Source organism: Mustela putorius, unplaced genomic scaffold (assembly GCF_011764305.1).
Source record: "Mustela putorius furo isolate JIRA1106 unplaced genomic scaffold, ASM1176430v1.1 tig00000596_pilon_pilon_pilon, whole genome shotgun sequence".
Lineage (NCBI taxonomy): Eukaryota > Metazoa > Chordata > Mammalia > Carnivora > Mustelidae > Mustela > Mustela putorius.
In genome coordinates, this window is record NW_025421428.1 from 11,988,191 (window position 1) to 12,014,201 (window position 26,011).

Sequence of the window (26,011 nt, forward strand, 5' to 3'; positions counted from 1 at the left end):
CTCACCGAGCCAGCCCTGCTGTGGAGAAGCATTCACTCTTTCCCCGAGGAAGAGCGCTGTCACAGGACAGCCGTCCCAACTGTATCAAGGGCAGAGAGACCTGGGCTTGGACACAGTCCGTGGGAATGTGACAGGTCATGTGTTGCTAAGTCCAACCCACTTCCTAATTTCTTTTTCGTTCTAGGGGCTGCACCCCCAACTAAGGAGTCACACCAGCTCGACGCATTCTCATTTGGCGGGGGAGGCAAGCCCTTTTACGAGCCCACTGCTGAAAGCTCGCCCCCGTCTGGGATGACAGCGCCATCCGGCGCCGGAGCCTCTCCCGCTGAGCCTGCGCCTTCCAGCAGCCGGCCCGCAGCCCCTTCTGGAATTGCTCTTTCTGCTGCCTCTGGCAAGCTGGAAACTCCACCGTCCAAGTTGGGAGAGCTTCTGTTTCCAAGTTCTTTGGCTGGAGAGACCCTGGGAAGTTTCTCAGGACTGCGTGTCGGCCAAGCAGATGATGCTACAAAGCCGGCCGTTAAGGCTCCATCCACAAGCCTGACTACCGCCCAGCCGACCAAGACTTCAGCCGTCCCATTGGGGTTTAGTTTTACCGGCTCTCCCATGTTAGGGAAGCACGCAGAGCCCCCCGTGACCACCTCTGTGACCGCTGCTGCAGGGGCACCTGCGGCGGCTGGCACAAGCGCTAGCAGTTCCTCGACTGGCATCTTCGGCAGTCTGCCCCTCACCAGCACGGCGTCCCCTGCGGGAGGCAGTTTCAGTGGGATGGCCCCAAGTGGTAGCAAGATCGGTTTTTCCTTTGGAAGCCAACAGACCAGTAGTAGTACAGTGCCCCCGTCCACCCCTCCACCAGCGACAACTGCCGCTCCCCTTCCCACCTCATTCCCCACCTTGTCGTTTGGTAGCCTCCTGAGCCCAGTGTCCGCTCCCACCCCGCCCGTGTCCTCTGCGAAAAGCACAGAGGAGGCCACGCCATCGGCTTCGCCCGAGAAGCCAGACAGCAGTGAGGCCGCAGCATCCACAGCTTCGCTTCTCGGGCAGCACCCGTTAGCCCCCCTCCCCCCAGCTCCTCTACAGGCGTCTGATTCCGTTAAAAAAGAAGCTGCCCTTGCGCCACCCACGGTCAGCAGCCCCGGCCCTGCAGCATCTGGTCCCAGTCTCGTGGCACCCAGTGCAGAGGCCACCCCGACAGCGTCTGCGGTCCCTGATGTCAAGACGGAGCCGGCATCTCCTGTTCCCGTGCTCTCGGCACCCGGGCAGCCCGCTGTCACAGCCGCTGCGGCCCCAGGCACTGGCCCTGTGGCTGTTGAGACCCCGGTTCCCCCAACAACATCCAGCTCTGTTGCCAGCATTGCCCCGAGCCCGGCGACGGAGGCAGCGGCATTCGGGACAGCTACTTCGGGCTCCTCTGTCTTCACTCAGCCGCCTGCTGCCAGCTCTAGCTCGGCTTTCAGCCAGCTCACCAGCAACACGGCCACTGCCCCCTCCGCCACCCCCGTGTTTGGGCAGGTGGCGGCCAGCACCGCCCCGAGCCTCTTTGGGCAGCAGGCGGGCGGCGTGGCCAGCACGGCGACCGCCACACCGCCGGCCAGCAGCTCGGGCTTTGGCAGTCCTGCCTTCGGCAGCTCAGCCACTGGGGTCTTCGGACAGACGACGTTTGGGCAGGCCCCGGCCTTCGGGCAGTCAACGAGCAGCCCTGCGAGCAGCTTTTCCTTCAGTCAGCCTGGGTTCGGCTCCGCGCCTGCTTTCGGCCAGCCTGTGTCCTCCAGCCCCACGTCCGCCAGCGGGAGCGTCTTCGGTGCCTCCTCTGGCACCAGTAGCTCCAGCTCCTTCTCATTTGGCCAGTCTTCTGCCAACACGGGGGGCGTGCTGTTCGGCCAGAGCAACCCTCCTGCGTTTGGGCAGAGTCCTGGCTTCGGGCAGGGAGGCTCTGTGTTTGGTGGCACTTCAGCCACCACCACGACGGCATCATCCTCTGGGTTTAGCTTTTGTCAAGCTTCAGGTAAGAATTTATAGAAGACTCCCTTTGTCGTCCTCCGCATTATTTTGAAACGTTTGCAAAAGTCCTGTATTACTTTTGAATTAAAAGAAAGGAAGGGAACACGAAAGAAAGACTCTGAATTCGAGAAGGGTGCTGAGAGCACTCGTGGCCTCAGGAATTTCCTGGGCCTTGTCACCATCACTGCAGTTTTGCTGCTCAGCAGACGCTCCACTGTCTTAGCCACCATAGTGCTTGTTTCGTGGGGAAAACACAGGCATCTTTAGTGTAAGGTCATGGCAAGTAATGAGTGACGCATGAATACAAACCTTTAAATTTGGAAGGTACATTAGAGGCTATTATGTCCAAACTGTCAAGCCTCGAGGAGACTGATCTCATGGCATGAGATGCTAGTCGTGGAGACAGAACCAGACTCTGGAGCCCCTCGTCCTAGTCCGCTGCTTGCCAGCATTTTATATCCTGCTTCCTCTGACACCGTGTTGCTTGTCGGAAGGGCAGATACTGACATGTGAAAACTTGGGGTTTTTTCCTATTTTCAGTGTAATTAAAACAAAAATCTTTAAATGTTACTATTTTTTAACGTCAGTTGTGTCTGATTTTGGCAGCTGCTTTTACTTCCCCAAGTTTTCAATAGCATAATTTGAAATAGCTTCTAAGTTTCACTTTCTGATCATTATCTTAGGAAAGGCAGTTACTTCTTGAGCAGTTAGGCTGTGGGGGTAGGAAACATGGATTAGTGATTTCTTGGTGGGCAAGATTTCAAATAACTGCTCATTTGTTCATTTGGTGATTATTTATTTGAAAGTGGCTCGCTTTATTAGGAAGGAAGTTTTTTCCTGCCTGCCTTCCAACAAATGTTTGTTAAGCTCCCACTAAGTTCAGCTACAAGGACACAGGGCTGAAAGACAGTCCTGAGATCTACCTGCCACGTGTCGGGAGGCTGTTTGGCTCATGGAACTTACGGGAAGTGTGATGACACGGGGTGGGGGGGCGGGCAGGGGGAAAAGCCGAGGAGTCTTGCAGAGAAGGGTGTTCGACACGCCCTCGGGTGCATCCTTTTTTCTGAAGTCTGAACTTGAGAATCCCTCATGCACAAGTATAATCAAACCATTCGAACGCAATTGAGAACCTCTGAAAAAATCTTTCCTTCAGTAACAATGCAGACAGGTAGCCGAGCTGTCTGCTCCAGGCCTAGAGGAGCGAGCGATTGAATCTCGCTTGAGCTCAGCTACCTAGATCAGGGACAGAGATCAGAGTGGAACTCCAGCCTTCTAACCCCTTGTCTAGGGCTCTTTGGGTAAAATACACAGTCGTCCCCCCCCCCCCAAGTTTTCCCAGGCCCTGTCTAGAGCAGCGCCTCAACCATCTCAAGCCACCCAGAAGGAAGATGAACTACCCCAAAGGAATCTCGTATTTGAGATCAGAGGAAACCAGGGAGTAAAGCTATTCATGATTCTGAGTTCGTCATTGGAAAGACTCCTTGACAGCTAAGCCTAAGGAAAATTATCAGCCACTACCCACCAGGGTTTAGTAGGAGATAAGGATTCAGTCCGCAGGACTTTGGAGCTTCTGCTACTATGAAATGTTAGCCATGACCAAAGGTCTTTATTTACTCATAATGTTCTCCATTGCCTATAAAGAAATGAGGTGATGTATTATCGGGTGTCTAGTACACCTGAATGCCATTTAAAAACAAACAAAATACTTGATGTCGTGAACGAGTTATCCAAATTAAACTTGTTCTCTTCTCATTTTACAGGTTTTGGGTCCAGTAATACTGGTTCTTTGTTTGGTCAAGCAGCCAGCACTGGTGGAACAGTATTTGGCCAGGTAAATAACATATGTTTGCCTCCGTTTGCATCAACATGTAGCAGACCCATCCACCTTGTTCCCACACGATGTAAGCAGTTCCTACCGTGTGCCCAGGGGCAGTGAACAGCCTCACGTAATTCTCAGGCTCGGCCTTCTTTAGCTCCCTTGAGGTGGCAGAAATCTTAGCCTCTGATTTGAGAGAATCACTGGTTTTGACCTTTCTTTGACAGTCCTCTAGGAAAGCACTTAAAAAGCATAGTGCCTGGTCTCCATCCCTCCTCTGCCCGTTCTGCTAGAGCAGGGGTTGGCAAACCACAGTCCATGGGCTAAGTCTACTCCTCAGCCTTTGTGTGTGGGGTGAGGGTGTGTGTGTGTGTGTTTTAAGTTTCTGAAGTTAAGAATAGCTTCCTTTTGATAATAATGATTAATAATAATTTAACAATAGCTACCTTTTTAAATGGTTATTTAAGCAACAAGAAAAATATGTAACCAACACCATCCAGGGTCCCTGGACTAAGCTATATACCCTCCTTTTGGTGACTTACTTGAGCTTGTCCAGCTAGTGGTTATCTGTGTGCGGGCACAGTATCGAGTGCTTTACGTAAATGGACTCACATAATCGTTACTGCTTCTATGAGGTAGGGACTGTTATTGTCCCCATCCCACAGATGAGGACGGCGAGGGCCCAGAGAGAGTAAATGTACTGTTACGTCATATGTCAGCTGCTTTCAGATCATAATAACCCCTTGAGGAGTCCTTCTGAAGAAGGGCCTCTGTGTCAGAGACAGTGGTGGCTTTCTGAAGGTGGGCTTGGCACGTGTCTGTTAACTGACGAAGTGGCAGACCTATTAGATGTTTCTGCCCCTTCTTCAGGAAGACGTTTTCTTGGTGCTCCCCTTCCTTCAAAGATGGGCTCTGCCCTGGTCCGTGATCTGTGGCAGGGGGAAGTGAAACTTCCCAGCTGATAATAGCAGGTTAAGTCATGTAAACCAAGTTCCTCACTGGAAACATCTAAAAATGGTGGATAAAAAACATAAAAACCATAGTTTTCAAGGCACTGGCAAGCTAATAAGGTATTTTACCAAGTCGAATGAAAAGAAAATGAGTCCCTATAGAAGTGATGGGAGCATAAGAGCCAGTGTTGCCATGAGGGCATTTATTAATCTGAGAACATTTTAATTTCCTTTTTTAATAACCCCAAAGGGCAAAGGGGCAGAAGTCACTAGCTGAGATATGCACAAAGAAGGGAGTGTGAAAGAGACCCTGCCCCACAAGGAGCTGGGTCTCCAGATCTGTTGGTCTCCGCCTGTGAATGTAGCCTGGCAGGGTCCTGGGATGGTGGTGTCGGTGGATGTCTGGCGGAAGCAGCACAGTCCCACCTTGAAGAAGAGTAACTTCACTCTAGGCTGCGGACAGTTTTTAAGGACATTGATTCCCACACCTAAATTAATCACAAAAAGAAGCAAAGAACTATGAGCAAGGGCCAGGATAAACATCAGACATATATTTGTAAAGACTTATAGAACAGCACTGTTTTTTTGCATGTTTAGTCGAAATAAAAGGCAAACTTGAACATACTGGTAAAGAGTAGGGGATAAGAAGTGTCCTAGCTACATTGAAAACCAAATAGAACTGCTAGAAAAATATAATTAAAATTTAAAACCAGCAGATTAGATCCAGCTGAAGAGAACAGTTCTATAGTAGGGATCAGCAGACTTTTTCTGTAAAGGCCTAGATGGTAACTGTTTTAGGCTTTGAGAGAACCACATACTGTTTCTGTCCCAGCTGCTCGGTGCTGCTGCACGGTGCTGCCCCACGGTGCTGCCCCACGGTGCTGCTGCTCGGTGCTGCCCCACGGTGCTGCCCCACGGTGCTGCCCCACGGTGCTGCCGCACGGTGCTGCCCCACGGTGCTGCCCCACGGTGCTGCTGCTCGGTGCTGCCCCACGGTGCTGCTGCTCGGTGCTGCTGCACGGTGCTGCCCAAAAGCAGCCGCAGACAGTAACTGAGTGAGTGTGCTTGTGTTTCCATAAAGCTTTATTGACTAAAACAGCAGTCTGGACTGAGCCCACAGACTCTAGTTTGGTGGCCCTCGAACTGGAAGACAGGTCGGGTTAAGTTACCTGGAATGCATCATGGAGAGCAAAAAAGACGGAAAATACACTAGAGAGCGCAGAATCTGAAAAGAAAAATTTAACACGTATAATCAGAGGAGAGAAAGAGAAAGGATTGTGTGAGAATATCAGAGAAAAGACACATATCCCAAACCAGTAGAAGACAGTAACCCACAGATTCTAAAGTCCAACAAACGCAAAGCAGAATGTGTGAAAGGAAACAGATTCCAAGACCCACCATAGTGAAGCTGCAGAGCTAGGAAGATGAGATGTTAAAAGCCTTTGGGAAAAAGACAGGTTACCTTCAAAAGAGCAGTAGTGGGGCTCACAGCTGACTTCTCAGCGGTGACAGTGAGAGCCAGAGACAGTCTAGCTATCTAGCATTTCTTTCTTTCTTTCTTTTTCTTTCTTTTTTTTTTTTTTTTTAAGATTTTGTTTGTTTATTTGAGAAAGAGTGAGAGAGAACATGGGAAGGGAGAAGGTCAGAGGGAGAAGCGGACTCCCCATGAAGCTGGGAGCACGACGTGGGGCTCGATACCGGGACTCCGGGATCATGACCTAAGCCGAAGGCAGTCACTTAACCAACTGAGCCACCCAGGCACCCTGCTACCTAGCATTTCTAAACCCCACCAAAGAAACATCTCTAAAGAGTGAGTGGAAATCAAGACCTTTTTCAGACAGATACTGGGAGAATTTATGCCTAGCAGACCTGAAGGAAATTCTAGAGGATGTTCTTGAGGCAAAAGGAAAATTTGACTTCACTAAAATTATGGCTCTCTTAATTTTAGGGTAAAGCAAGCCATGAAATAGGAAAATTACAGCCTGTAAAACTGACAGAGTAATTGTATTCAGAATATATAAACAATACAAATCAAAAAGAGAAAAGTACACCCCCACCAAAATGGCTAAAATTGAAAGGGCTGACAGTACCCAATATTGGTGAGGAGTGTAGCAACTAGACATTCTCACGTGTTGCAGAAGGCAGTGTAAATCCGTAGAACCACTTCGGAAAACCACCTGGCACTATCAGAACTAGAAACACAAAAATACCTCTTGAGCCGACGTGTCTACACTTCTGGGTATGTAGCCAGCAAAAGCGAGGGCCTGTGTTCATGAGAAGGTACGAATAAGGGCGTTCACAGAAGCATAGTTATAATAGCTAAAAGCAAGAAACAGCCGAAATGCACATCAGCTGAAGAATGGATAATTAAGTTGAGGTGTATTTATATAGTGGAATACCGCAAAGCAGTGAAATCAAATGTGTGCGTGTACAAAACAAACTGGGTTGGTTAGTCCCGCAGACGTAGGGTTAAGTGAAATAAGCCTGACCCGAGAGTCCGTACTGTTGGATTATACTTACTTCCGTAAAGAGGCAGACACAGGCAAAACTTAGCATGATAGAAATCACAACGGTGGGTGCTGTTAGGGCATTAAACATGGGGTACAGAGGAGTCTCCTAAAGTTCTAAAACAATGTTTGCTATCTTGACTGCTGTAAACACTTTCAAAATTCATTGAGCTCTCTACACATAAAATTTATGAACTTAAGCAAAATAGAAAGAAAACAGGCTGAAGATTTCATTAAAAAAAAGATACTGTTGGTTGCACAGCCTTGTGAACGTACCTGATGCTACTGAATTGTACACTTAAAAATGCTGAAGTCAATAAGTTTCATGTATATTTTATCTCAGATTTTTAAAGAAGGAGAAATGAGAAAACATAGTAAGTAAATAACGGTTACTTAGAAGACCAAGAAACATAGTCAATTAGTAATACACATTAAACCAACAGAGATACACACTTGTGCGACAGCAAAAATTCAAAGCCCAACAATACCAAATGCCAGCGAATATGCAGGGCAGAGGAGATTGACATACCCTCCTGGTGAGGGCGTCATTTGGTATAACCACCTTGGAAAACAGTTTGGCGTGATCCAGTGGAGACTGGCAGTGCCAACTCCTAGGTGTGTTCTTAGAGAAACTCATGCACATGGGCCCCAGTATACAGGGGTGTTCATAGCCACAATGTTCTAGTAACCAAAAACCAGAATCCTAGATGCTGACCAGTATTCCAATGGATAGGTGAATTTGTATTACCCGTAGGAGAATTTTATTCAACTACAAAAGTGACCGAACTGGAGTGGCATGGGGAAACTCACAGGCATGATGTTGAGCTAAGGGGCAATAAACTTACTGTGATTAACTCTGTGTTGGTTACTCCTCCCTGCCCCTCCCACCCCCATATTCTTCTGTCGTAGATATTACGTTTACAGTTGGAGGGGCCACAAACTCAAGTCCATAGGTCTTTTCCTAATGACAGGGGCCTTCTGTGTTGTATTCATTGCTGTATCCCCAGTTCTTAGGAGTATGGCTAGCATATGAGAAGCACTGTAAAAACGAATGCAGTTTCGGTTGAAAGAGGAGTCTCCTCAGAAATATCTAAGGATACAAGGCAGATTCTGGCTGGGATGCAGGAGAACTTAACTCCTGTTACAGGACCAAGCAAAATCTGGATAGTATAATAATCACTTATCCTACAGATATTGGAATTATCTCATGCTGTTGCCCTAAACCTGGTGGCATTTATATATATTCCATGGTTGGTTTTGCCGTTGGCTCAGAACAGAACCGGAGTTCTCCGCTTCTCCATGTGGCCTGTGTTTCCTTACAATGTGGTGGCTGGATTCCAAGGAGAAATTTCAAAAAAGAAAGGGAGCCAGGCAGAAGATAGATAACCTTTTATGACCTAGTCACAGACCGTCGCTTATGTTGCGGTCTCTTCTTCAAAGCAGTCACAGAATCCCATCCAGGTGTAAAAGGAGGCCGATAGGCTTCACCTCTTACCCTAGAAGAGCACATGAGTCTAGAAATGTCGCTGTGACCCCCTTTGGAAAATGTGATCTGTCACAGTGGGACTCAGGAGTGGCAGAAAGCCTTGTGGAATTCATTTCCACAGAGGGGAGCCCGTTGTAGGTGCGTGTGATGGTATAGCAGATTCTGGGGGCGCATGTCAGGTCTGAGTTTGGGAAGTGGAAGAGAGGCCTTGCTGATGTACTGGCTAGAGAAGGAGTCAGAAGTTACTGGCAACAATGGAGACAAGCAAAATAAAAGACCAGTAAGCACATGGAAACACCATTAAACATGAGGAAAATGAAAATCAAAACCAGAATGAGAATACCACTTCGTACCCTTTCGGTGGCTATCATTTAAAAAACAAACAAACCTGAGAATAATGGGTATTGATTGACAAGGATGTGGCGAGAATGGAACCCAGCATTGCTGGTTGGAATGTGCACTATTGTGCATCCACTGTGGAAAACAGGTCAGTGGTTCCTCAAAAAGCCGAACTTAGAATTACCATATGACCCAGGAACTGCACTACGGGGTATATACCCAAAGGAATTGAAAGCAGGAAGTCAAAAAGACAGTTTTCACCAGTCTTCACAGCAACGTTACTCACAGTAGCCAAAAGGAGGAAACAACCCAGATGTCCATCAACAGATGACTGAATAAACAAAATATGGTCTGTGCATAAAATGGAATATTATTCAGCCTTCCAGAGGGATGAAATTCTGATTCATATATACGTGGATGAACCTTGAGTGCATTATACTAAATAAAATAAGCCAGCCATAAAAGGACAAATAACGTATGAATCCGAGTATGTGAAGTATTTAGAACAGCTAAATGCATAGAGCAGGAAAGTAGATTAGAGGTTTCAGTGGCTGTTAGAGGAGAGAATAGGAGTTAGTGCTTAGGGGTTGAGAATTTTGTTTGAGATGAAAAATCTTGGAAATTGGGGCGCCTGGGTGGCTCAGTCGTTAAGCATCGGCCTTCGGGTCGGGTCATGATCCCAGGGTCCTGAGATCGAGCCCCTCATTGGGCTCCCTGCTTGGCGGGAAGTCTGCTTCTCCTTCTCCTCTTCCTTCTGCTCCCCCTACTTGTGCTCACTCTCTGCCAAATAAATAAAATCTTAAAAAGGAAAGAAAAGATAAATCTTGGAAATAGGCAGTGATGGTGGCTGCATAGCATTGTGAATAGAAGTCTCGCGAATGAATTGTATGCTTACGTGGTTAAAATAACAATGATACTTCGCTGCAGTCTTAACCTAATAATGTAATATACCAAAAACCATTGAATTTTATCCTTTAAAATCAGTGAGTTTTATGGTATATGGATTATATCCCAATAAAGCTGTTCTGTTTAAAAACAACAAAACAGATTGGAGTCTGAAAGGCTTGCAGGTACAACAGTAATTTGTTTAATATAAAAATCTTCCCTATCCACCCCTCCCCCACTTTTGCCAAGAGAAGAGAAACAAAGGCAGGACCGAAAAGCAGAAAGAACTTGCACAGTCCTGCAATCTCTCACTGCCCAGAACTGTTGAATCCAAAGGTAACACTGCGGCCCAGCTGCCTCCTGGCTCCAGGCTCAGCCTTGTGACAAATAATTTAAACCCTAAGCAAACACAGAGGTGAGTTCATTCTTCAAGCTTTGACTTGTTTCCAGATCAACTCAACACTTAGTGAAATGTGAATGATTGCATACTCGCTTTGGGATACAGATGAAAGAGAGGCCTCTCGTGCTGCAGGAGAGCCGTGTTCTTCAGTCCCCACACCGCTGGTCCACGCGCAAAGTCTTGTATACCAAAATATATGTATGTATGTATTTTACACAAATATCGCATAAATATTACATACATATAACATGAAAAAGCAAAAAGAAAAGGGGGCATCCACAGTCGTGTTTTAGAGAACAGCAAGAAACAACCTGTTTGGATGATCCGGAGAGTGGAACTAGCAGGCGGAGACTTTAAAATAACTATTGTGACTGTCGTGCTCAAGGATGTAGAGGAGAAGGAAAGAACAGTTGACTAGAAATCTCGGCAGAGAATTGGCAATTATAAAAATAAGTACTAAGTCTAGATCTGTATCTGAAGTTTAAATCTAGTATCTGAGATTAAAAATTATTAGACAGACATGACAGCAGAGTGAGTACTACAGAAGTACAGTGAACTCAAACACAGGTAGAAATGATCTAAAATGAAGCTCAGAACAGGGCATCCGGCTGGCTCAGTGGGTAGAGTGTGTGACTCTTGATCTCAGGGTCGTGAGTTCAGGCCCCACGCTGGACATGGATCCTGTTTTAAATTAATATATAAATAAATAAGTAAACATCATTTTTTTAATGAAACTCAGACTGAGAAAACCACTGGGGAGAACACTAGTGACCTGTGTAACACAGTATCAGGCAGCCTGTTGTATTTGTAATCAGAGTCCTTGAAGGAGAGGAGACAGAATGGAGTAGATAAAAATATTTGAAGAAAAATGGCCAAGCTTTTCCAAATGTCTTGAAAAACAAGGATCCAAAAATCCAAGAAACTCTGTGAACCCTAAGCAGAGTAAATATGAGAGGCACACCTAGACACATCATAGATAAGCAGAATTCTGAAAACCAAATACAAAGAGAAAAATTCTAAAGCAGCTAAAAAGACTCAGGCCATACAGGGAAATGATGTATTTCATGGTTATGGGGAGATGTTAAATGTATGATAACCAGAGCAAAAAGGCAGAGAATATTCTTTGCTCCCTTTGTGTAGACCAGTGGTTCTCAGATGGTATCAGTTCCACCCCCACCCCCGTGGGGGGAATTTCACAATTGCAATGGCCAGAGACCTGTTTGGTTCTCATGAGTAGGGGGTGCTATCAGCATCTTGGGAGTAAAGGCCAGGAATGCTGCTGAACATTCCATAACCCTCCAAAACAAGGAATTACCCAGCCCAAATGTCAGTGCCACTATTAAGAAACCATTATTAGGTAAAGATTTCTTAGAACCCAAAAAGCACTTAACCATAAAATAAGAAAATTTAAAAAGTAGACTCCCATCAGAATTAGAAAGTAATGCTCATCAAAATATTGTTATGAAATGAAAAGGCAGGATATAAACTGGGGGAAAATAATTATAATGCGTGTGTCAAATGAAGGGCTTCTGTCTAGAATATGTAAAGAATATATAAAGAACTTTAAAAACTAAGCAAAGTACTTGGACAGATACTTTACAAAGTATATGAATGGCCAATAAGCACTTGAAACCTTGCCCACCATTATTAGTCATCAGAGAAATGTAATTTGGAACCGCAATATGACACTACCCCAAAGCCGCTAAAATTACTAAAATTTAAGAGCTAACAAAACCAAATGTGGAGATTAGAGCAAATAGATCTCTTAATGTGCTGCTGGTGGGATTATAAAACGGTAATTTGGAAAACCATTTGGCAATTTCTTAAATAGACACTAATTTTGTGGTTTAGCAGTTCCAGTCCTCGGTATTTAGCCAAAAGAGCTGAAAACCTAGGTCCACAAAAAGACTTACTGTTTATAGCAGCTTTGTTTATGACAGCCCGAAGCTGGGAATAGTCCAGATGTCTGGCAGGAGAGCAGTAAGCAGTAGCTTACTCTGCTAGCGGAATACTACTCAGCAGTGTAAAGGCAAGAGTGACCAGTGCATGTAGCCGTATGGATCAATCAAAAGCTTTATGTTGATCTCGCCAGGTCCGTTAGGCAAGAAAATGAAAAAAAAAATGGCATCTAGATTAGAAAAAGTGAAACTTTTTATCTGCAGATACATGATCAGGTATATAGAAAATCCTAAGGAATCCACTAAAATAACAGCAGAACTAATAAATGGGTTCACAGTGGAATTGTGCAAGAATATTTTTGAAAACCTACTTCTAGGGGTGCCTGGGTGGCTCAGCGGATTAAAGCCTCTGCCTTCAGCTCAGGTCATGATTCTGGGGTCCTGGGATCGAGCCCCACGTCGGGCTCTCTGCTCAGCAGGGAGCCTGCTTCCCTTCCTCTCTCTTTTCCTGCCTCTCTTCCTACTTGTGATCTCTGCCTGTCAAATAGATAAAATCTTTAAAAAAAAAAAAAAAGAAAGAAAACCTACTTTTATATGTTTGCAATAAACTATCTGAAAATGGAAGTAAAAATTCCACTTTCAGTAATATCAAAAAGGGAATAAATTTAGGAATAAATTTAACAAAATCAGTGTAAAACATACTCTGAATACTAGAAAACATTGTTTAAAGAAATTAAAGATGATCTAAATGAATGGAAGGATACCCAGTGCTCACAGATTGTAAGACTACATCTGATGGAGAGAGCGCATATTAAAATAGTTTAATTTCATAGAGTTAGTGCTATGAAGAGAATAAAGCAGTAATCAGGAAGAGCAATTTAGGTTATGTAGTCAGGAAAAGCCCTTGTGAAGAAGTCTCATCAGTGTCTCCATTTCCTTTTTATATTTGTTTCTTTGAATTAGCATCAAGTCCAGTCCACACGTTGAAACTGCTTGATAGGTCTCCCAACTGTCTGTCTCTATCTATAGATGACCCTTCTGTGTCTCTCTTACTCTTGTTGTTTCTCATAATTCAGTTCTGTAGAATTTCCTGTGGCCTGATTGCTGACTGCATTCCCATGTTACAGCTCCTAGGTTAACTTGGTCCCCCAGCCCTTGTTAACTTCCTGTGAAGTAGGGGTTGGGTCTGGAGGCTTGAGATTGATTTGATTTAACTTGATTTTTTTTTAACTCTTTATTTATTTGGCAGAGAAATCGCAAGTAGGCAGAAGTAGCCAGAGAGGCAGGCAGATAGAGAGGGAGAAGCAGGCTCCCTGCTGAGCAGAGAGCCCGATGTGGGGCTCCATCCCAGGACCCTGGGATCATGACCTGAGCTGAAGGCAGAGGCTTAACCCACTAAGCCACCCAGGTGCCCCTTGATTTGATTTATTTTTTTTTTTAATTTATTTTTTTTTGGACAACATTATGAGGTTGGATCTTGGACAGGAACTCCCTATTTAATAATATTCAGGAATTGTCAACTTTGGGGGCATGACAATGGTATGTTTATGGTTTATGTTTTAGAGATTATACTAGAAAAATCAATGGTTCAAATGATAAGATGTCTAGGATTTGCTTCATGCTGTTAAAAGATGGGGGAAGTAAAAGTGTTTTAGATAAAACTGAACTGGATGTGAGTTCATTGAAACTGGGTGATGGGCATGGGGTAGGAACATTATATTCTTTCATTTTTTATACTTTTGAGATTTTCCATAATTTAAAATTTTAAAACTGTTGTAATCTATTGCAATTAGAATGAACGAGACTCTCTCTAACCCATTTTTGAGGATGTAGTAACTCAAATCACATTCACTTCTATGTCCCCTTCCATTCATTTCTACAGATAGCCATTATTTAAATCCTATTTTTACAGTTCAAACATCTGAAATTGCTGTTTTTTGGTAGGGTGAAAATAGCCACATTTTGGCAGTTGACTGTGTTTCAGTCTGATGCATGGAAGTCAGCTACAGAGTCTGATATTTTCTACATGCGTGATTTCATTGCTATGCCTGCCTGCCTTTCGAAGTCTGGCTACTGGTTATCAAAGCCCATGCTTTTATGATTGGATTGGATTCCAGGTTTTATAAAGCTCTTACTCATCATTAAATCATTGTCGTAAATTTACTGTTGCTTTAAAGACATTTAGGGGGCAGGGCGCCTGGGTGGCTCAGTGGGTTAAGCCTCTGCTTTCGGCTCGGGTCATGATCCCAGGGTCCTGGGATCGAGCCCCATATCGGGCTCTCTGCTCAGCGGGGAGCCGGCTTCCTCCTCTCTCTCTGCCTCTCTGCCTACTTGTGATCTCTGTCTGTCAAGTAAATAAATAAAATTAAAAAAAAAAAAAGACATTTAGGGGGCAAAAAGAGGGAGTTAGAGACGAGTATAAGTGCCATAGGTACAGTCACCCCAAGTAAAATTTAGCCTGTCGTGTTCCAGTACGAAAGACCAGTGTAATTGGACCATGTTGGGGGTGCGGGGAGGAGAGACGATAAAGGATGACGTCAGAGGAGGCCAGGGCCACATTGTGTAGGGTCCTGTAGAACTTTTCAATATGAGTTTAAGGATCTGACTGCCATTCGTAGATGTTACTCTAGCTGCTGTGTGAACAGAGATGCAGTAGAAGCAGGAAGTTAAGTTGTTTAGTCCAGGCGACAAGTCGAGGCTTGGCGGCTCAGACCAGGGTGGTAGCCGTGCCCCTGAGGGGGTGTGCTAGGGGGTTGTTTCTGAGGTGGCCCCCTGGAGGTGTGACTTCAGTGTGAGGTGTTAGAGAAATGCCTGGCACCTAGAAAGTGCTCAGTCATTGGTCAGTTACCGTCTTCCAAGCCTGTGCTTACATTGCAGGCGCTATTGGAAAGTGCGCTGTGCTTCTTAGCACATTTAATTGACTCGCCGGTTTCAGGTGGGGAGTGCTTTATTCCCATTTCTCTCCCTCTTTTTTTTTTTTCTTTTTTTTTGAAGTAGGCTTCATACCCAGCGCGGAGCCCACTGTCGGGCTTAAACTCACGACCCTGAGATCCAGACCTCTGATGAGCTGAGGTCAAGAGTCAGCAGACACTTAACCAACTGAGGCACCCCCAACAGTGATCCATTTCTAAAAGCCTATCTTGGGGCACCTGGGTGGGTCAGTGGGTTAAGCCTCTGCCTTCAACTCAGGTCATGATCTCAGGGTCCTGGGATCGAGCCCCACATCAGGCTCTCTGCTCAGCAGGGAGCCTCCTTCCCCCTCTTTCTCTGCCTGCCGCTCTGCCTACTTGTGATCTCTCTCTCTCTGTGTCAAATAAATAAATAAATAAAAATCTTTAAAAACCGGGGCGCCTGGGTGGCTCAGTGGGTTAAGCCGCTGCCTTCGGCTCAGGTCATGATCTCAGGGTCCTGGGATCGAGTCCCGCATCGGGCTCTCTGCTCAGCGCGGGGCCTGCTTCCTTCTCTCTCTCTCTTTGCCTGCCTCTCAGTGTACTTGTGATTTCTCTCTGTCAAATAAATAAATAAAATCTTTAAAAAAAAAAAATCTTTAAAAACCTATCTTATTTCTACATTATCAGCCAAGAAGATGTCCCATGTAACTAATATTAATGGTCCCTCAAATCTAGCACTGGTCTTCCTTTAAGAACCAGTTTCCAAACTGAAATAAAGTATGTGGTGCCTGAGACAGCTTTGAGTCAGCACGTGCCCTAAGTTAGCAGCATCCTCTAAGCATAAGATTTGCAGACTTGGACGAAATTCAGCTATGGTCATCATTTCAACAATGGAGCTAATTTAAGCTTATTTCTGCAGTATGGAAAAGTCATTATGAAATAAAAGTGCACAAATTGGGAGAAGAGACAGTGTAAATCACTTTTCATCAGTTGCTGATGAGTTCAGCCAAATACTGGAGGAATCAAAAGAAGTCATGTTCATAATCGCCGAGAAATGTTTTTCAACTTTCTCATTTGGGGGAACTCTTGAGGGGTTGGCTTTCCTGCCCCTGGCATCGTGTCAAGCAGAGACTGCAGGCCGTGGGGCAGATAAACATTCAGAGTTCCCTCCTCCCATAAATCATGTTTGCAGAGAACTGTGAGTGTGGAATAGCTTGAGAACTTCTGATTTGTAGGAAGTCCCTGTCCAGAGTCCAGCGTCTTTTGTGGCGGTTAGAGCATCCGTCCCCGAACTAATCAGAGTACTCTTGCTTTTTCCATTTGTCCCAGCTGTGAGCGCCTCCTTTCCGCGGATGTGGCCTGCCGTTTGACGATGACCTCTCATCCTATCTCACTTCCTGCCCCTTTTGTTTTCCAGCAGCCCTCTTCCAGCGGGAGCGTGTTTGGGTCTGGAAACACTGGAAGAGGGGGAGGTTTCTTCAGTGGCCTTGGAGGGAAACCCAGCCAGGATGCAGCCAACAAAAACCCATTCAGCTCAGCCAGCGGGGGCTTCGGATCTGCAGCCACCCCAAGTAAGTTGAGACTGTTTGCCCAATCTCTTCGGCCCCATAATGCCATTATCATCCCGATAGTGCTAGCAGAGCTTTGGTGACAAGCGTAGAAAGGAAAGAGAGGGGTCCAGAAGCCCCATAATATGGATCAAAGCAGTGTGATCTGGTTTTATTTTGAGTTTTATTTTTGGTTTTTTAATGAGATGTCCTATATAATCACAAAAAGACAACAGAGCTGCACGGTGAGGCTCTGTGCGCTGAGCCCCTCCCCTCTCCTCTCCCAAGGCCCAGATCGCTCTGTGTCTTCGAGTTGAAATGACTTGAAGTGAATGTAAGGGGACAGGCACAAATGAGAGCAGCAGAGCAAGCTGGGTGTGCTGGGAGAAGGAGCATCTGGGTTTTCGTGGTATGGTACCCCCTCGGAATTGGTTTGAAAATTCAGCTGCCACAGAGAAATGTTACCCCAAACTTAAAGCCTTCGTTATTTGTCATCTCTTACATTTTTGCCTTATTTTCAGTCGAAGCTGTATCATTCTGCTGGCACTTTTTTCTCCAGCTAATTTTTCAAATTCTTTGTTGATCTGTCTATTCATGGTTGGAAATGAAAGAAATTTGGGTTTGTTTGTTCTTTTTTTAATCTTAAAAAAACCCTGCCGCTGATGGAGGCTGAGATGGGCAGGTGGGGGCCTGTCATCTTCATCTCTGCTTCCCTCGCTTAACTGCCGCACACGGAGCATCTCGGCGTCTGCTGTGCTGCACAAGGTCCTCGTGAATCGGGAGCTGATATTCTCAGACAGGACAGAAACTCCTTTCGCGTTAAGGCTCCTGCAGTTCAAAGCAGAGTTCTTCATCCTGAGTCTCCAGATTCACTGATTAGTTGCTTGGTGTCACTCTTCCCCTCATGCCATACAAGGGAAGGTTAGAGTCAAGAGACACAGACCTCTTGTGAAATTATGTGGCAGAAATCTCTTCTTCAGCTCTCAGTCTCCCGGGAGGAACTTAGAATCCTAGAATGAGGGGCGTCTGGGTGGTGCCGTTATGCGTCTGTCTTTGGCTCAGGTCACGATCCCAGGGTCCCGGGATCCCTCTCCTGCTTCTCCTGTTTGTGCACATGCTCTCTTTCTCTTTCTCTCTATCAAATAACTAAATAAAATCTTAAAAAAAAAAAAAAGAATCCTAGAATGAAGGGATCCTAGAAATTGTGTCTAGTGGTTTTCAAAAACTCTTTCTGCAGATGAACTTCTAAGCAGAGGCCCAGTATATAAAACAGGTTAAAAAGAGGTCTGCTTGGAAGCAGGGGTCAAGAACCAGAGACACTGCTTGCTTTCCCCATCTTCCACCCTCCCCCCGCCCTCAGCGTGGAGCCCTGGGGCTCCACAGCGCATACTTGGACAGCAGGATCCTCGTGTGGCACTCTCCATTTTCCCGTGACGAAACGAGTCCCGAGTGGTGAGGTAACTTTAAGTCACAAGGCCAGAAAGTGGCAGATCTAGGACTCTGCTAGATCACGTGTAGCTACAAAACCGCATCTGGCACAGAGGCAGCACTCAGTGACATGGTACCAGAAACCTGGGTTTCTCCCTTAGGTTACAGTCTGCGAGACTGTGTTACTAAGCAGCTTTGTTGAATCTTAGGTGTATCGTATCCTCGTAAAATTCCCATTCCTTCTGCGTGGTTCATCTCTTCGGGCCTGGTTCTTACCTGTCAGAGGATGGCCTTCTCTCGGTGGGGGGCTGGCGATGGCCTGCCCTGGCTCGTGGGAGCCAGCTGTGCACCCCTTTGTCCAATTCTCCATCCAGTGACCCTGTGCTGGGCAGCCTGAGCTCTGCCACCTGCCACCGTGTCGGTGTGTACCTCACGGGAACTGGACCACACGGCGAGGCAGCACTGCCCTCTTCCGCCCCTAGTCCATTGTTCACTGGTACACCTTTTCTCTAATTCTTTAATTCTGGTTTAAAATTAAACCAGATACTTTTATAGGATTATACCAGATTCTTGATACCAGACACCTGCTAGTCTTCATTTTCCTAAACATTGGTTTTTATAAGCCAGCAGTTTACTTCTATGGTAAGAGAAGTTTCAGATATTGAAAAGACTTAACCATTATTTTGTTTTGAAAACTGAAAGGTGATTCGATAGTGAAAGGGACAGGAGCCTTTGTAGCCCAGAGGACCAGGTGCAGAAGAGGAAGAACGGGGGAGGAGAAGGAGCTAGAAGGCATCTGGGGACAGCCATTGTCCTCACCAGAACTGAGGATGCTTTCTGCGAACCACTGGAGGCAACCTCCTTCTCTTTGGGTGACTCTGCAGTATTTGACACCTTGAGCACGTCTTTCCTGAGCTGTATAGACCGATTCTCCTGGTTCTCTTTCTGCCTTTTAGACGGTTCCTTCTCTGCCACTTCTCTCTGTCCTTGCGGGCACGTCCTCACCGTCATCTGGGTTAGCACAGTAGTCTCGACTCCCCTCCCTGCTTATCCTCCCCCGGCATGTGGACATTCACGCCAAGCTCAGTGTTTTTAACTCTTTTGCATTTGCCACTCTCCTTACGCAGAACGCCTGGCAGCTTCCCACTGACACGAAGCCAGCTCCTTGGCTTCGACGCCCGGGCCCTCTGTGAGCTGCCCCGCACACTCTCCTGTGCCCCCACCACATTCCCTCGGCGTCGGCCTGTCTGCCAGCCGTCCTCCGTACGCGCGCCGCCCCGCTCTGCCCGCTCCGGTGCCGGAGCTCCCCTGCTCCCTCCACTCCCCCTGCCGAACCCACCCTTCCTGTAAGGGTGACTGCAAGTCTACACCTGTGTGCAGCTGGGCCTGAGGGCCCCGGGGGTCCCGGTGGTCTCTCCCTCTCTGGAATCCCACAGCCCTTGTATTCCCTGCCTTCACATGACATCAGGTGGAAGGGAACGGATCCTTACGGACACCTCCTGTGTGCCACATGCCGTGTAGTTGGGCTGACTGCCTCTTACAGCAGGACTTCTCAATGTCGTATCCCCGTTTTACCGATCAGGAGATAGGATCAGGAGGACTTGTGGAGCTGCTGGGGTTTAGTCTGAGTATGTTTCCAGAACCCTGACCCACCCCGGTGCCTCCTGAAATTGTCCTAGCCTTGCAGCGGAGCACAGCTCCTCCTGGGCGCGTCTTGTCTGGCGGCCCTCTGGCCTGTTCTCTGGGGCACTGAACACACTCCCGTGCAGCCCGACTCTGAACACAGGCTGGGCACTCGGCAGTTTCCCTGGTGGCCGCCTGGTCCTGCCGCTGCCCTCTTCCGCCCTGAGAGGTCATTAGTCCCCTGCCATGATGGCGGAAGCCAAGCCGGAGCACTGCTGCTGGGAGCCGGCCTGTTCTTTATCTAGAAGCCCGCAGCTCTCTCTGCCCCCAGAAACTATCTGAGATCCACGCTCAAAATTCAGGGGTCGCTTAAAATTCAGCAGCACCGCGCACTTTTACCCACGAGCGCTTGCTGCCTCCCCGTGTCTCGTCCTAAGGACACTGGTGAGAGCCATCCTCAGCACGTTCTCTGTTCGGAGGCCCGAAAGGCATAACTTGTGTGAGGATACGAAAGCAATTTGAGGAGAACCTCTTGGGCCAGCAAGGCTCCCGTTACAACTGTTCTTCCAGAGAACGTCTTGGAAAGTGTCCTGGGCCTGAGCTTGTGGAGGAACCCCCTTCTCGGGGCGTGTTGAACTCGAATCAGTGACTTTAGGCCTGCAGAATGACGTGGGACCGGGTCTCCTGTGTTAGTGTTTGTATCACATTTATATCAGGGATAACTTAATTGAAGCAGGGTTGGACCCTGATGTTGAGTTAGGCAAATGTTTTTTGCCCAATGGAAGACCCAAGAGGACCACTGTCAAGCCGGCAGGGGGAAGCCCAGAGCTGAAGCCACTTGTCCCTGGACTCGCCACCCCCGAGAGTAGAAGTCACCAGCCAACTCTTTGAGGACAGCTGCTCTGCCCACATGTGAAGAGGCTCCTGCGACGCCTCCTGTTCCAACAGCCAAGATAACCCCCTGACTTGCCATATTTTAAGAGCCAGGAACTGTGTTATTTTGGAGCCGCTGGGAAGGAACTGAGAAGCAGGTTGTGGACTGCGGGAACGGAGAGAAGCGGACCTTGCTTCATGCCACTTTGCTTCAGAGCAGCTTAAATAAATCCTAAAACGTTTCAACATGCAGAGCTCCTCTTGAGACTGTGAATGAAACTGTTACAACTCGACTGGTTTACTTCTCACAGTCTTTGCAAAATGAAAAGGATTACGTTTTTTGCCACTCATCTGTTCTGTGTCGTCTTATATCGAACACAAGAGGGATGTGGCGGAAGGAAGAGTTAAAGAAGCAGAGAGGGGAAGTTCTGTTTCCCGAGGCTCTGCCATCGGCCCGGCTCGGCTCCGCACACGGCAGCTCATCTGAGCCTCAGCAGCGGTGCGGACGCCCCTCGCTGTCCCCGTTTTATCTCAGAGGAAACTGGGACCTGGGAAGGTGAAGTCCTTGCCGCCGGCTGCTAGGTGTCCTGAACCAGGGCTGCCACACGATACCCGTGTCCTCCACTATAACACCGGGAGCATCTGCAGACAAAGCAGCCTCGAGAAGACGGAGGGTGAAGATGCCCAGAAACTTCTGTTCTCTGACTTCAGGCCTTTCAGTCTCCCAGCATCGTCCCGGGAAAATCATTTCACCTCTGTATCTCGGATTTCTCCAAGGGGACGGCTAGCCCCAGGTCTCGTGCTTGAACAGATTTGCTGTTGGCGGTTCTTGCCGCAGTGGCATTAAGGAAGTCAGAAAGTTGCAGTCGTCTGTTCCTGAGGTGCCGAGCAAAGGAATGGCGGAGGAGCCCGATTTGCATCTCCAGCGCTGAGTGAGGGTCCTGCCGCCGAGAGGATAAAACGCGGCCTCCAAGCTAGCTAGCCCGCTGCCAGAGAGCTCGGGCTGCTTAAGAGCACCTCACCCCCACGAACCCCTCTACAAAAGGGAGATGGGTGATCCTGTGGTACTGAGGAACGGGGGGGGGGGGTGATGAAAAGGAACTTGTGAGCCTCTCCTGCTGTCAGTGCCTGGCCCGCTCCTAGCCTGGCTCTCAGACTGCACTTTTTTTTTTTTAAGGCAATTATATTTTAAATAAATAAATAAATATATATATATATATATATATATATATATATCATAATATATAAATCTATCAAATTAACATGTACACCTTGAATTTACACAATGTTATATGTCAAATATATTTCAATTAAAAAACCATGGCAAAGAGAGTGACTATCATCTCACTTCAGGACTCCCCGCTGCTGTCTGACCCTATGGTGGCCCAGGACTCTGTGCACTGGTGCCTAGAAACTCAGGGTGATCATGTCCCTGAGATAAGGCTAGTCACTTCCTGGATTGTCGATCAAGAGCATGACCACTACAAGGGTTAACAGTTATGTCTCACGCAGGGGTGGAGTCGGCAGCAGAGCGAGATGGGGGACCTTGGGATTGACAGGTCAGTGGCAGGCCACCTCTTGAAACAGCTGGACTTTGGGAGTGACTTTACTCCCCTCCACTTCTCTCCCATCACCTTCACGGTGAGCCCCTCATCGGCTTGGGGGAAGGCTGGCCAGTGCAGTGTTCGCGCTTCTCCCGTGGTGACGGCGGCTCGTGCTCCCCCTTGCCCACCCGGAGCATCAGTTCAGCGCCCTGCTTCTGCCTGTGCCTTTGGGCCTAGAGCCCGTTTCAGGACAGCATCTCCCTGCCTTCTTAGGGCTCAAACTTACTTTAATAAAACACCCCTCCAAACATGGTGGGGTAGTGTGAGTCGCCTTCCCCTCTCCCCCCCAAGAAAGGGTGAAGGAGAAGTTCCTGATGGTGTGCGGATTGCGTTCCCAAGTGCTTCCAGTTGTGGCTGCTTGGGCAGTAACGGTCAGATTTGCGTCTCTTAACTGACGAAACACTTCTTACCCATCTCGGTTTTTAAGAATTGGTTTCCTTGATTCCTTTCATTCTTGGCATGGCTTCGGTGTGTCGAGCGAGTGACCCACCTAGATAAACATCTGAAAGGTCGAGGGCTTCCCTGAGCCGCATCGGAAAAGGAAATGAGACTGGAAGCCTTGCCTCTTCGTTCTTCAGGGCCTCTCGAGCTCCCCTCAGATCAGAATTAGGAACATCATGGTTTCCCTTGTTTCGCCGCCATTCCCTGCGCAGACTGGGCGACAGCACACGCTGTCCAACCCGATTGTAAAAGCAGAAGCTGGAAGCCATTAAGCTTGCTTCGATTTTGCTCGACTTTATTTTCTGTAGCTCGACAAAACGTGAAGCTGGTTTTCCTGGGAGGAGATGAGTGAGCGCGAGCCCTCTTCTCCAGAAGAAAACCGCCTCGCGGGGAAGCTGGTAGTTAGACTGGAGCCGTGTGGGAGCCCAGATGCGCGCCTGCAAAGGAGCCTCTTCCCTGGGCCCTGTCGCAGCTCCCGTGCACGGTGTGTCCGTAGAACCTGGAGCCCGAGTTCCCAGAGATTAGGAACTTGTCATCAACATGCAGCAAATCACAGAAGGCGCTCGCCGTGGCCCGGCTCCCTTGAATCCCAGACTTGTCACTCGTTTCTCCTCAAACACCTAGCTGCAGCTTCTTTTCTGTTCTAAGTAGATAAGGACATTTTTTCTGACTCTGATCTCCCTCAACATGTTCCCCCTTTCTTTAGATACCTCTAATCTATTTGGAAACAGTGGGGCCAAGACATTTGGTGGCTTTGCCGGCTCATCGTTTGGAGAGCAGAAGCCTGCCGGCACTTTCAGCTCTGGAGGAGGAAGTGTGGCGTCCCAAGGCTTCGGGTTTTCCGCTCCAAATAAAACAGGTACTCTGATACTTATTAGCTGTGGGGTTTTTTAAGATGTGTATTACGTATGTGTAGGTATCTGGAAGGGAATATCTCTAGGGTGGCTCTCAAGGGAGTAGGATTGGAGTGCAGATGAAGTGAGTTTTCCTCCCTGGTTCATTTTTATATTCACTGAGCATCTACTGTGTCCCCAGCACTGTTCTAGATCTCCCAGACGTGTTAAAAACAAGAATGTAGATATTTAGCAAGTGCAGAGCATCTAAAGTAAGGGAACATACAAGACAGTGATAACTAAAATATAAACAAGAAAATACCCGAGTCATAGACGAGCTTGGGGCCCGCTCACGGTCATGAGCAAAACAAGTGGTCTGCTTGGTTTTTATGTCTCTTTTGTTTGTCCTCTTTCTTGAGTCACTTTTTTTTTTCTTTTGAGCATAACATATGTTAATATATTACATATACATGTCCCCATATAGCATCCACGTACTGTAAGTACACAGGGCCGTGACTTCTCCAGGGAAGAGCATGCCGGTGGGGTGAGGGGCGGAGAGCGCCACCCGCACTGCTTAGCCCGGCGTCGCTCGTAAATGCATTTGTGAACTGTGTGGCTTTCTGTGATCATATGCGTGGTTTAGGACTTCAAAATTCGAGGAACAATACACGTTTAGATACAAAAACATACTTCATTTCTATCAACTGCCTCTCTGTCCTCTTTCTGTCTCAGATCTCCAGAGGGTCTGCATTCCTGTCCCTGTCGTGTGGAAAATTGTGTGAAAAGATTTTTCCCCCCAAAAAAGATCAGTGGCAGAGTGGGGGAAGATGTTTGCAGAGAAGGAAGTTCTTTAAAGCAGATTCCCCAGGGGCAGGCAGTCAAGATGCTTGTCCCTCGTGTGTCCGAGGGCCTCTGAAATTCTGTGAGTTCCAGAGGAAGGACCCCCTCCAACCCAAGGACCAGACGCGTGGGTGGCTTTAACTTAGGACCGCCCCACCTTCCGTGCCTGGAGTCCCACCTTCTAGAACCTGAATTGCTCCGGTCTCCATGAGTATGCTCCATTACTCAGACCTATGGCTTGGGTGGGTTGGTCTTTGATTTTTCCTAGAATTTCAAGTGCACTAGACAAGAGCATTGCAGCTTTATTTTGCCCCCAGCCTTCCTCGCAGTAAATGATTCAAAAACGAAAAGGCTACAAAGCTCTGGGTGCTAGTCAGCAAAGCAGACATTTGACCAAGAAATTTTAATTCATCAATCAGTGAGGCTTTATTTATTTATTTATTTATTTTGAGAGACCAGATAATGGTTTTTTTGATTCATGTGTTTTTCTTACGTGTTGCTCCTTATCCTGGAATCAGGTCCCCTTTGACTTTGAGAAACTTACGTTTTCATTTTTTTAGTCTTAGATAAAAATATATCCTCATACCTTTCAGAATATTTTTCCTGTTTGACTCTTTGCCCCATGGAACCCCTCAGACTGCAGATGGAGAAAGCTGCAGGGGATGATTGAGCCGGTGGCTGCAAGGGGGTGACAGTGAGGCTGGAGGCAGCCCGTGGCCCCTGTGCTTTGGGTGCTTGGGCTCTCACTGCAGGACTCTTGGCAGTTTTCAGGGGGCTCTGCTGTAGAAGGAGGTGCCGCCGAGTCCTGAGCATAAAGAAAGGCTGCTTTAAATAAAGGAGTCATCCTTCCTGCCCACGCAGTGCAGATGCCTAAGACATCACGATGGGCATCTTGCTTTAATACAGATTGTAGATGGAGCATTTTGATAGGCCTTTGGAAAGTTCCAGAAGTGTCCATCCTCCCTCAGTAAATAAATAAATAAATAAATAAATAAATAAATAAAGTTGCCTTAGGAAGTAGTAGTGCTGGAGATCACTTAGGGGGATAGAGGTGGGCCCAGATGGCCGTGCCCAGCCCACCGGGCTCACACCAGTTGTGGTGGAGGGAGGCAGGCAGACCCATGCGGTTAGGTGTCGGCGCGCTCTGAGTCACTCAGCCGGTGCTACCACGATCGGCTGGCTGAACTTAGGCAAATAACATTGTCTGAGCCTCTTCCCTTCTGTGAGGTCAAGCAGGTTTCATCTGGGACCATGAAGGCCAAGTGTTATGCAGCAGCTGGCACATCCCCGGCACACAGAGGGCCCTCAGGAAGTCGGTCTTGTATTGTCATTGATCAGTAGCAAATTGCTCTTATGGAGAAGAAAACCGTGAAAATGTAGTATCTAATAAAATCACACCCTTCCTAGCATCAGGAGTGAGTTGCCTTCCTCGAAAAAATAAAACCAGAGTGCCCATTTCCTCCTCTTTCACTTAGTTCTGATCCAGGTTTGTTTGGGGGCAGTGTGTGTGTGTGTGTGTGTGTGTGTGTGTGATGTATGTGGGGGGGTGTGTGGTGTGGTGTGGCATGGGTGTATGTGGGGGGAGGGGTGGCACACGTGTGTGGGTGTGGGTGTTTAACCTCCTCTCCCCTGTCCAGTTTACTTTCTCTGTC

The 26,011-nt window shown here is 47.4% G+C and overlaps 1 protein-coding gene across 5 annotated transcripts in view; it reads left to right on the forward strand.

Moving 5' to 3' along the window:
• The window catches only part of NUP214 (nucleoporin 214), a 102,190-nt gene that overhangs the window by 69,511 nt on the left and 6,668 nt on the right, over positions 1–26,011 (forward strand). For 4 of the 5 annotated variants that reach the window (XM_013058628.2, XM_013058631.2, XM_013058629.2 and 1 more), the window contains 4 exons: positions 185–2,002; positions 3,759–3,829; positions 16,588–16,741; positions 23,393–23,545. In XM_013058628.2, coding sequence (XP_012914082.1) covers positions 185–2,002; positions 3,759–3,829; positions 16,588–16,741; positions 23,393–23,545 — 2,196 coding nt within the window. The remainder of the gene's footprint in view (positions 1–184; positions 2,003–3,758; positions 3,830–16,587; positions 16,742–23,392; positions 23,546–26,011) is intronic. The other variant, XM_013058630.2, reaches the window with a different exon arrangement.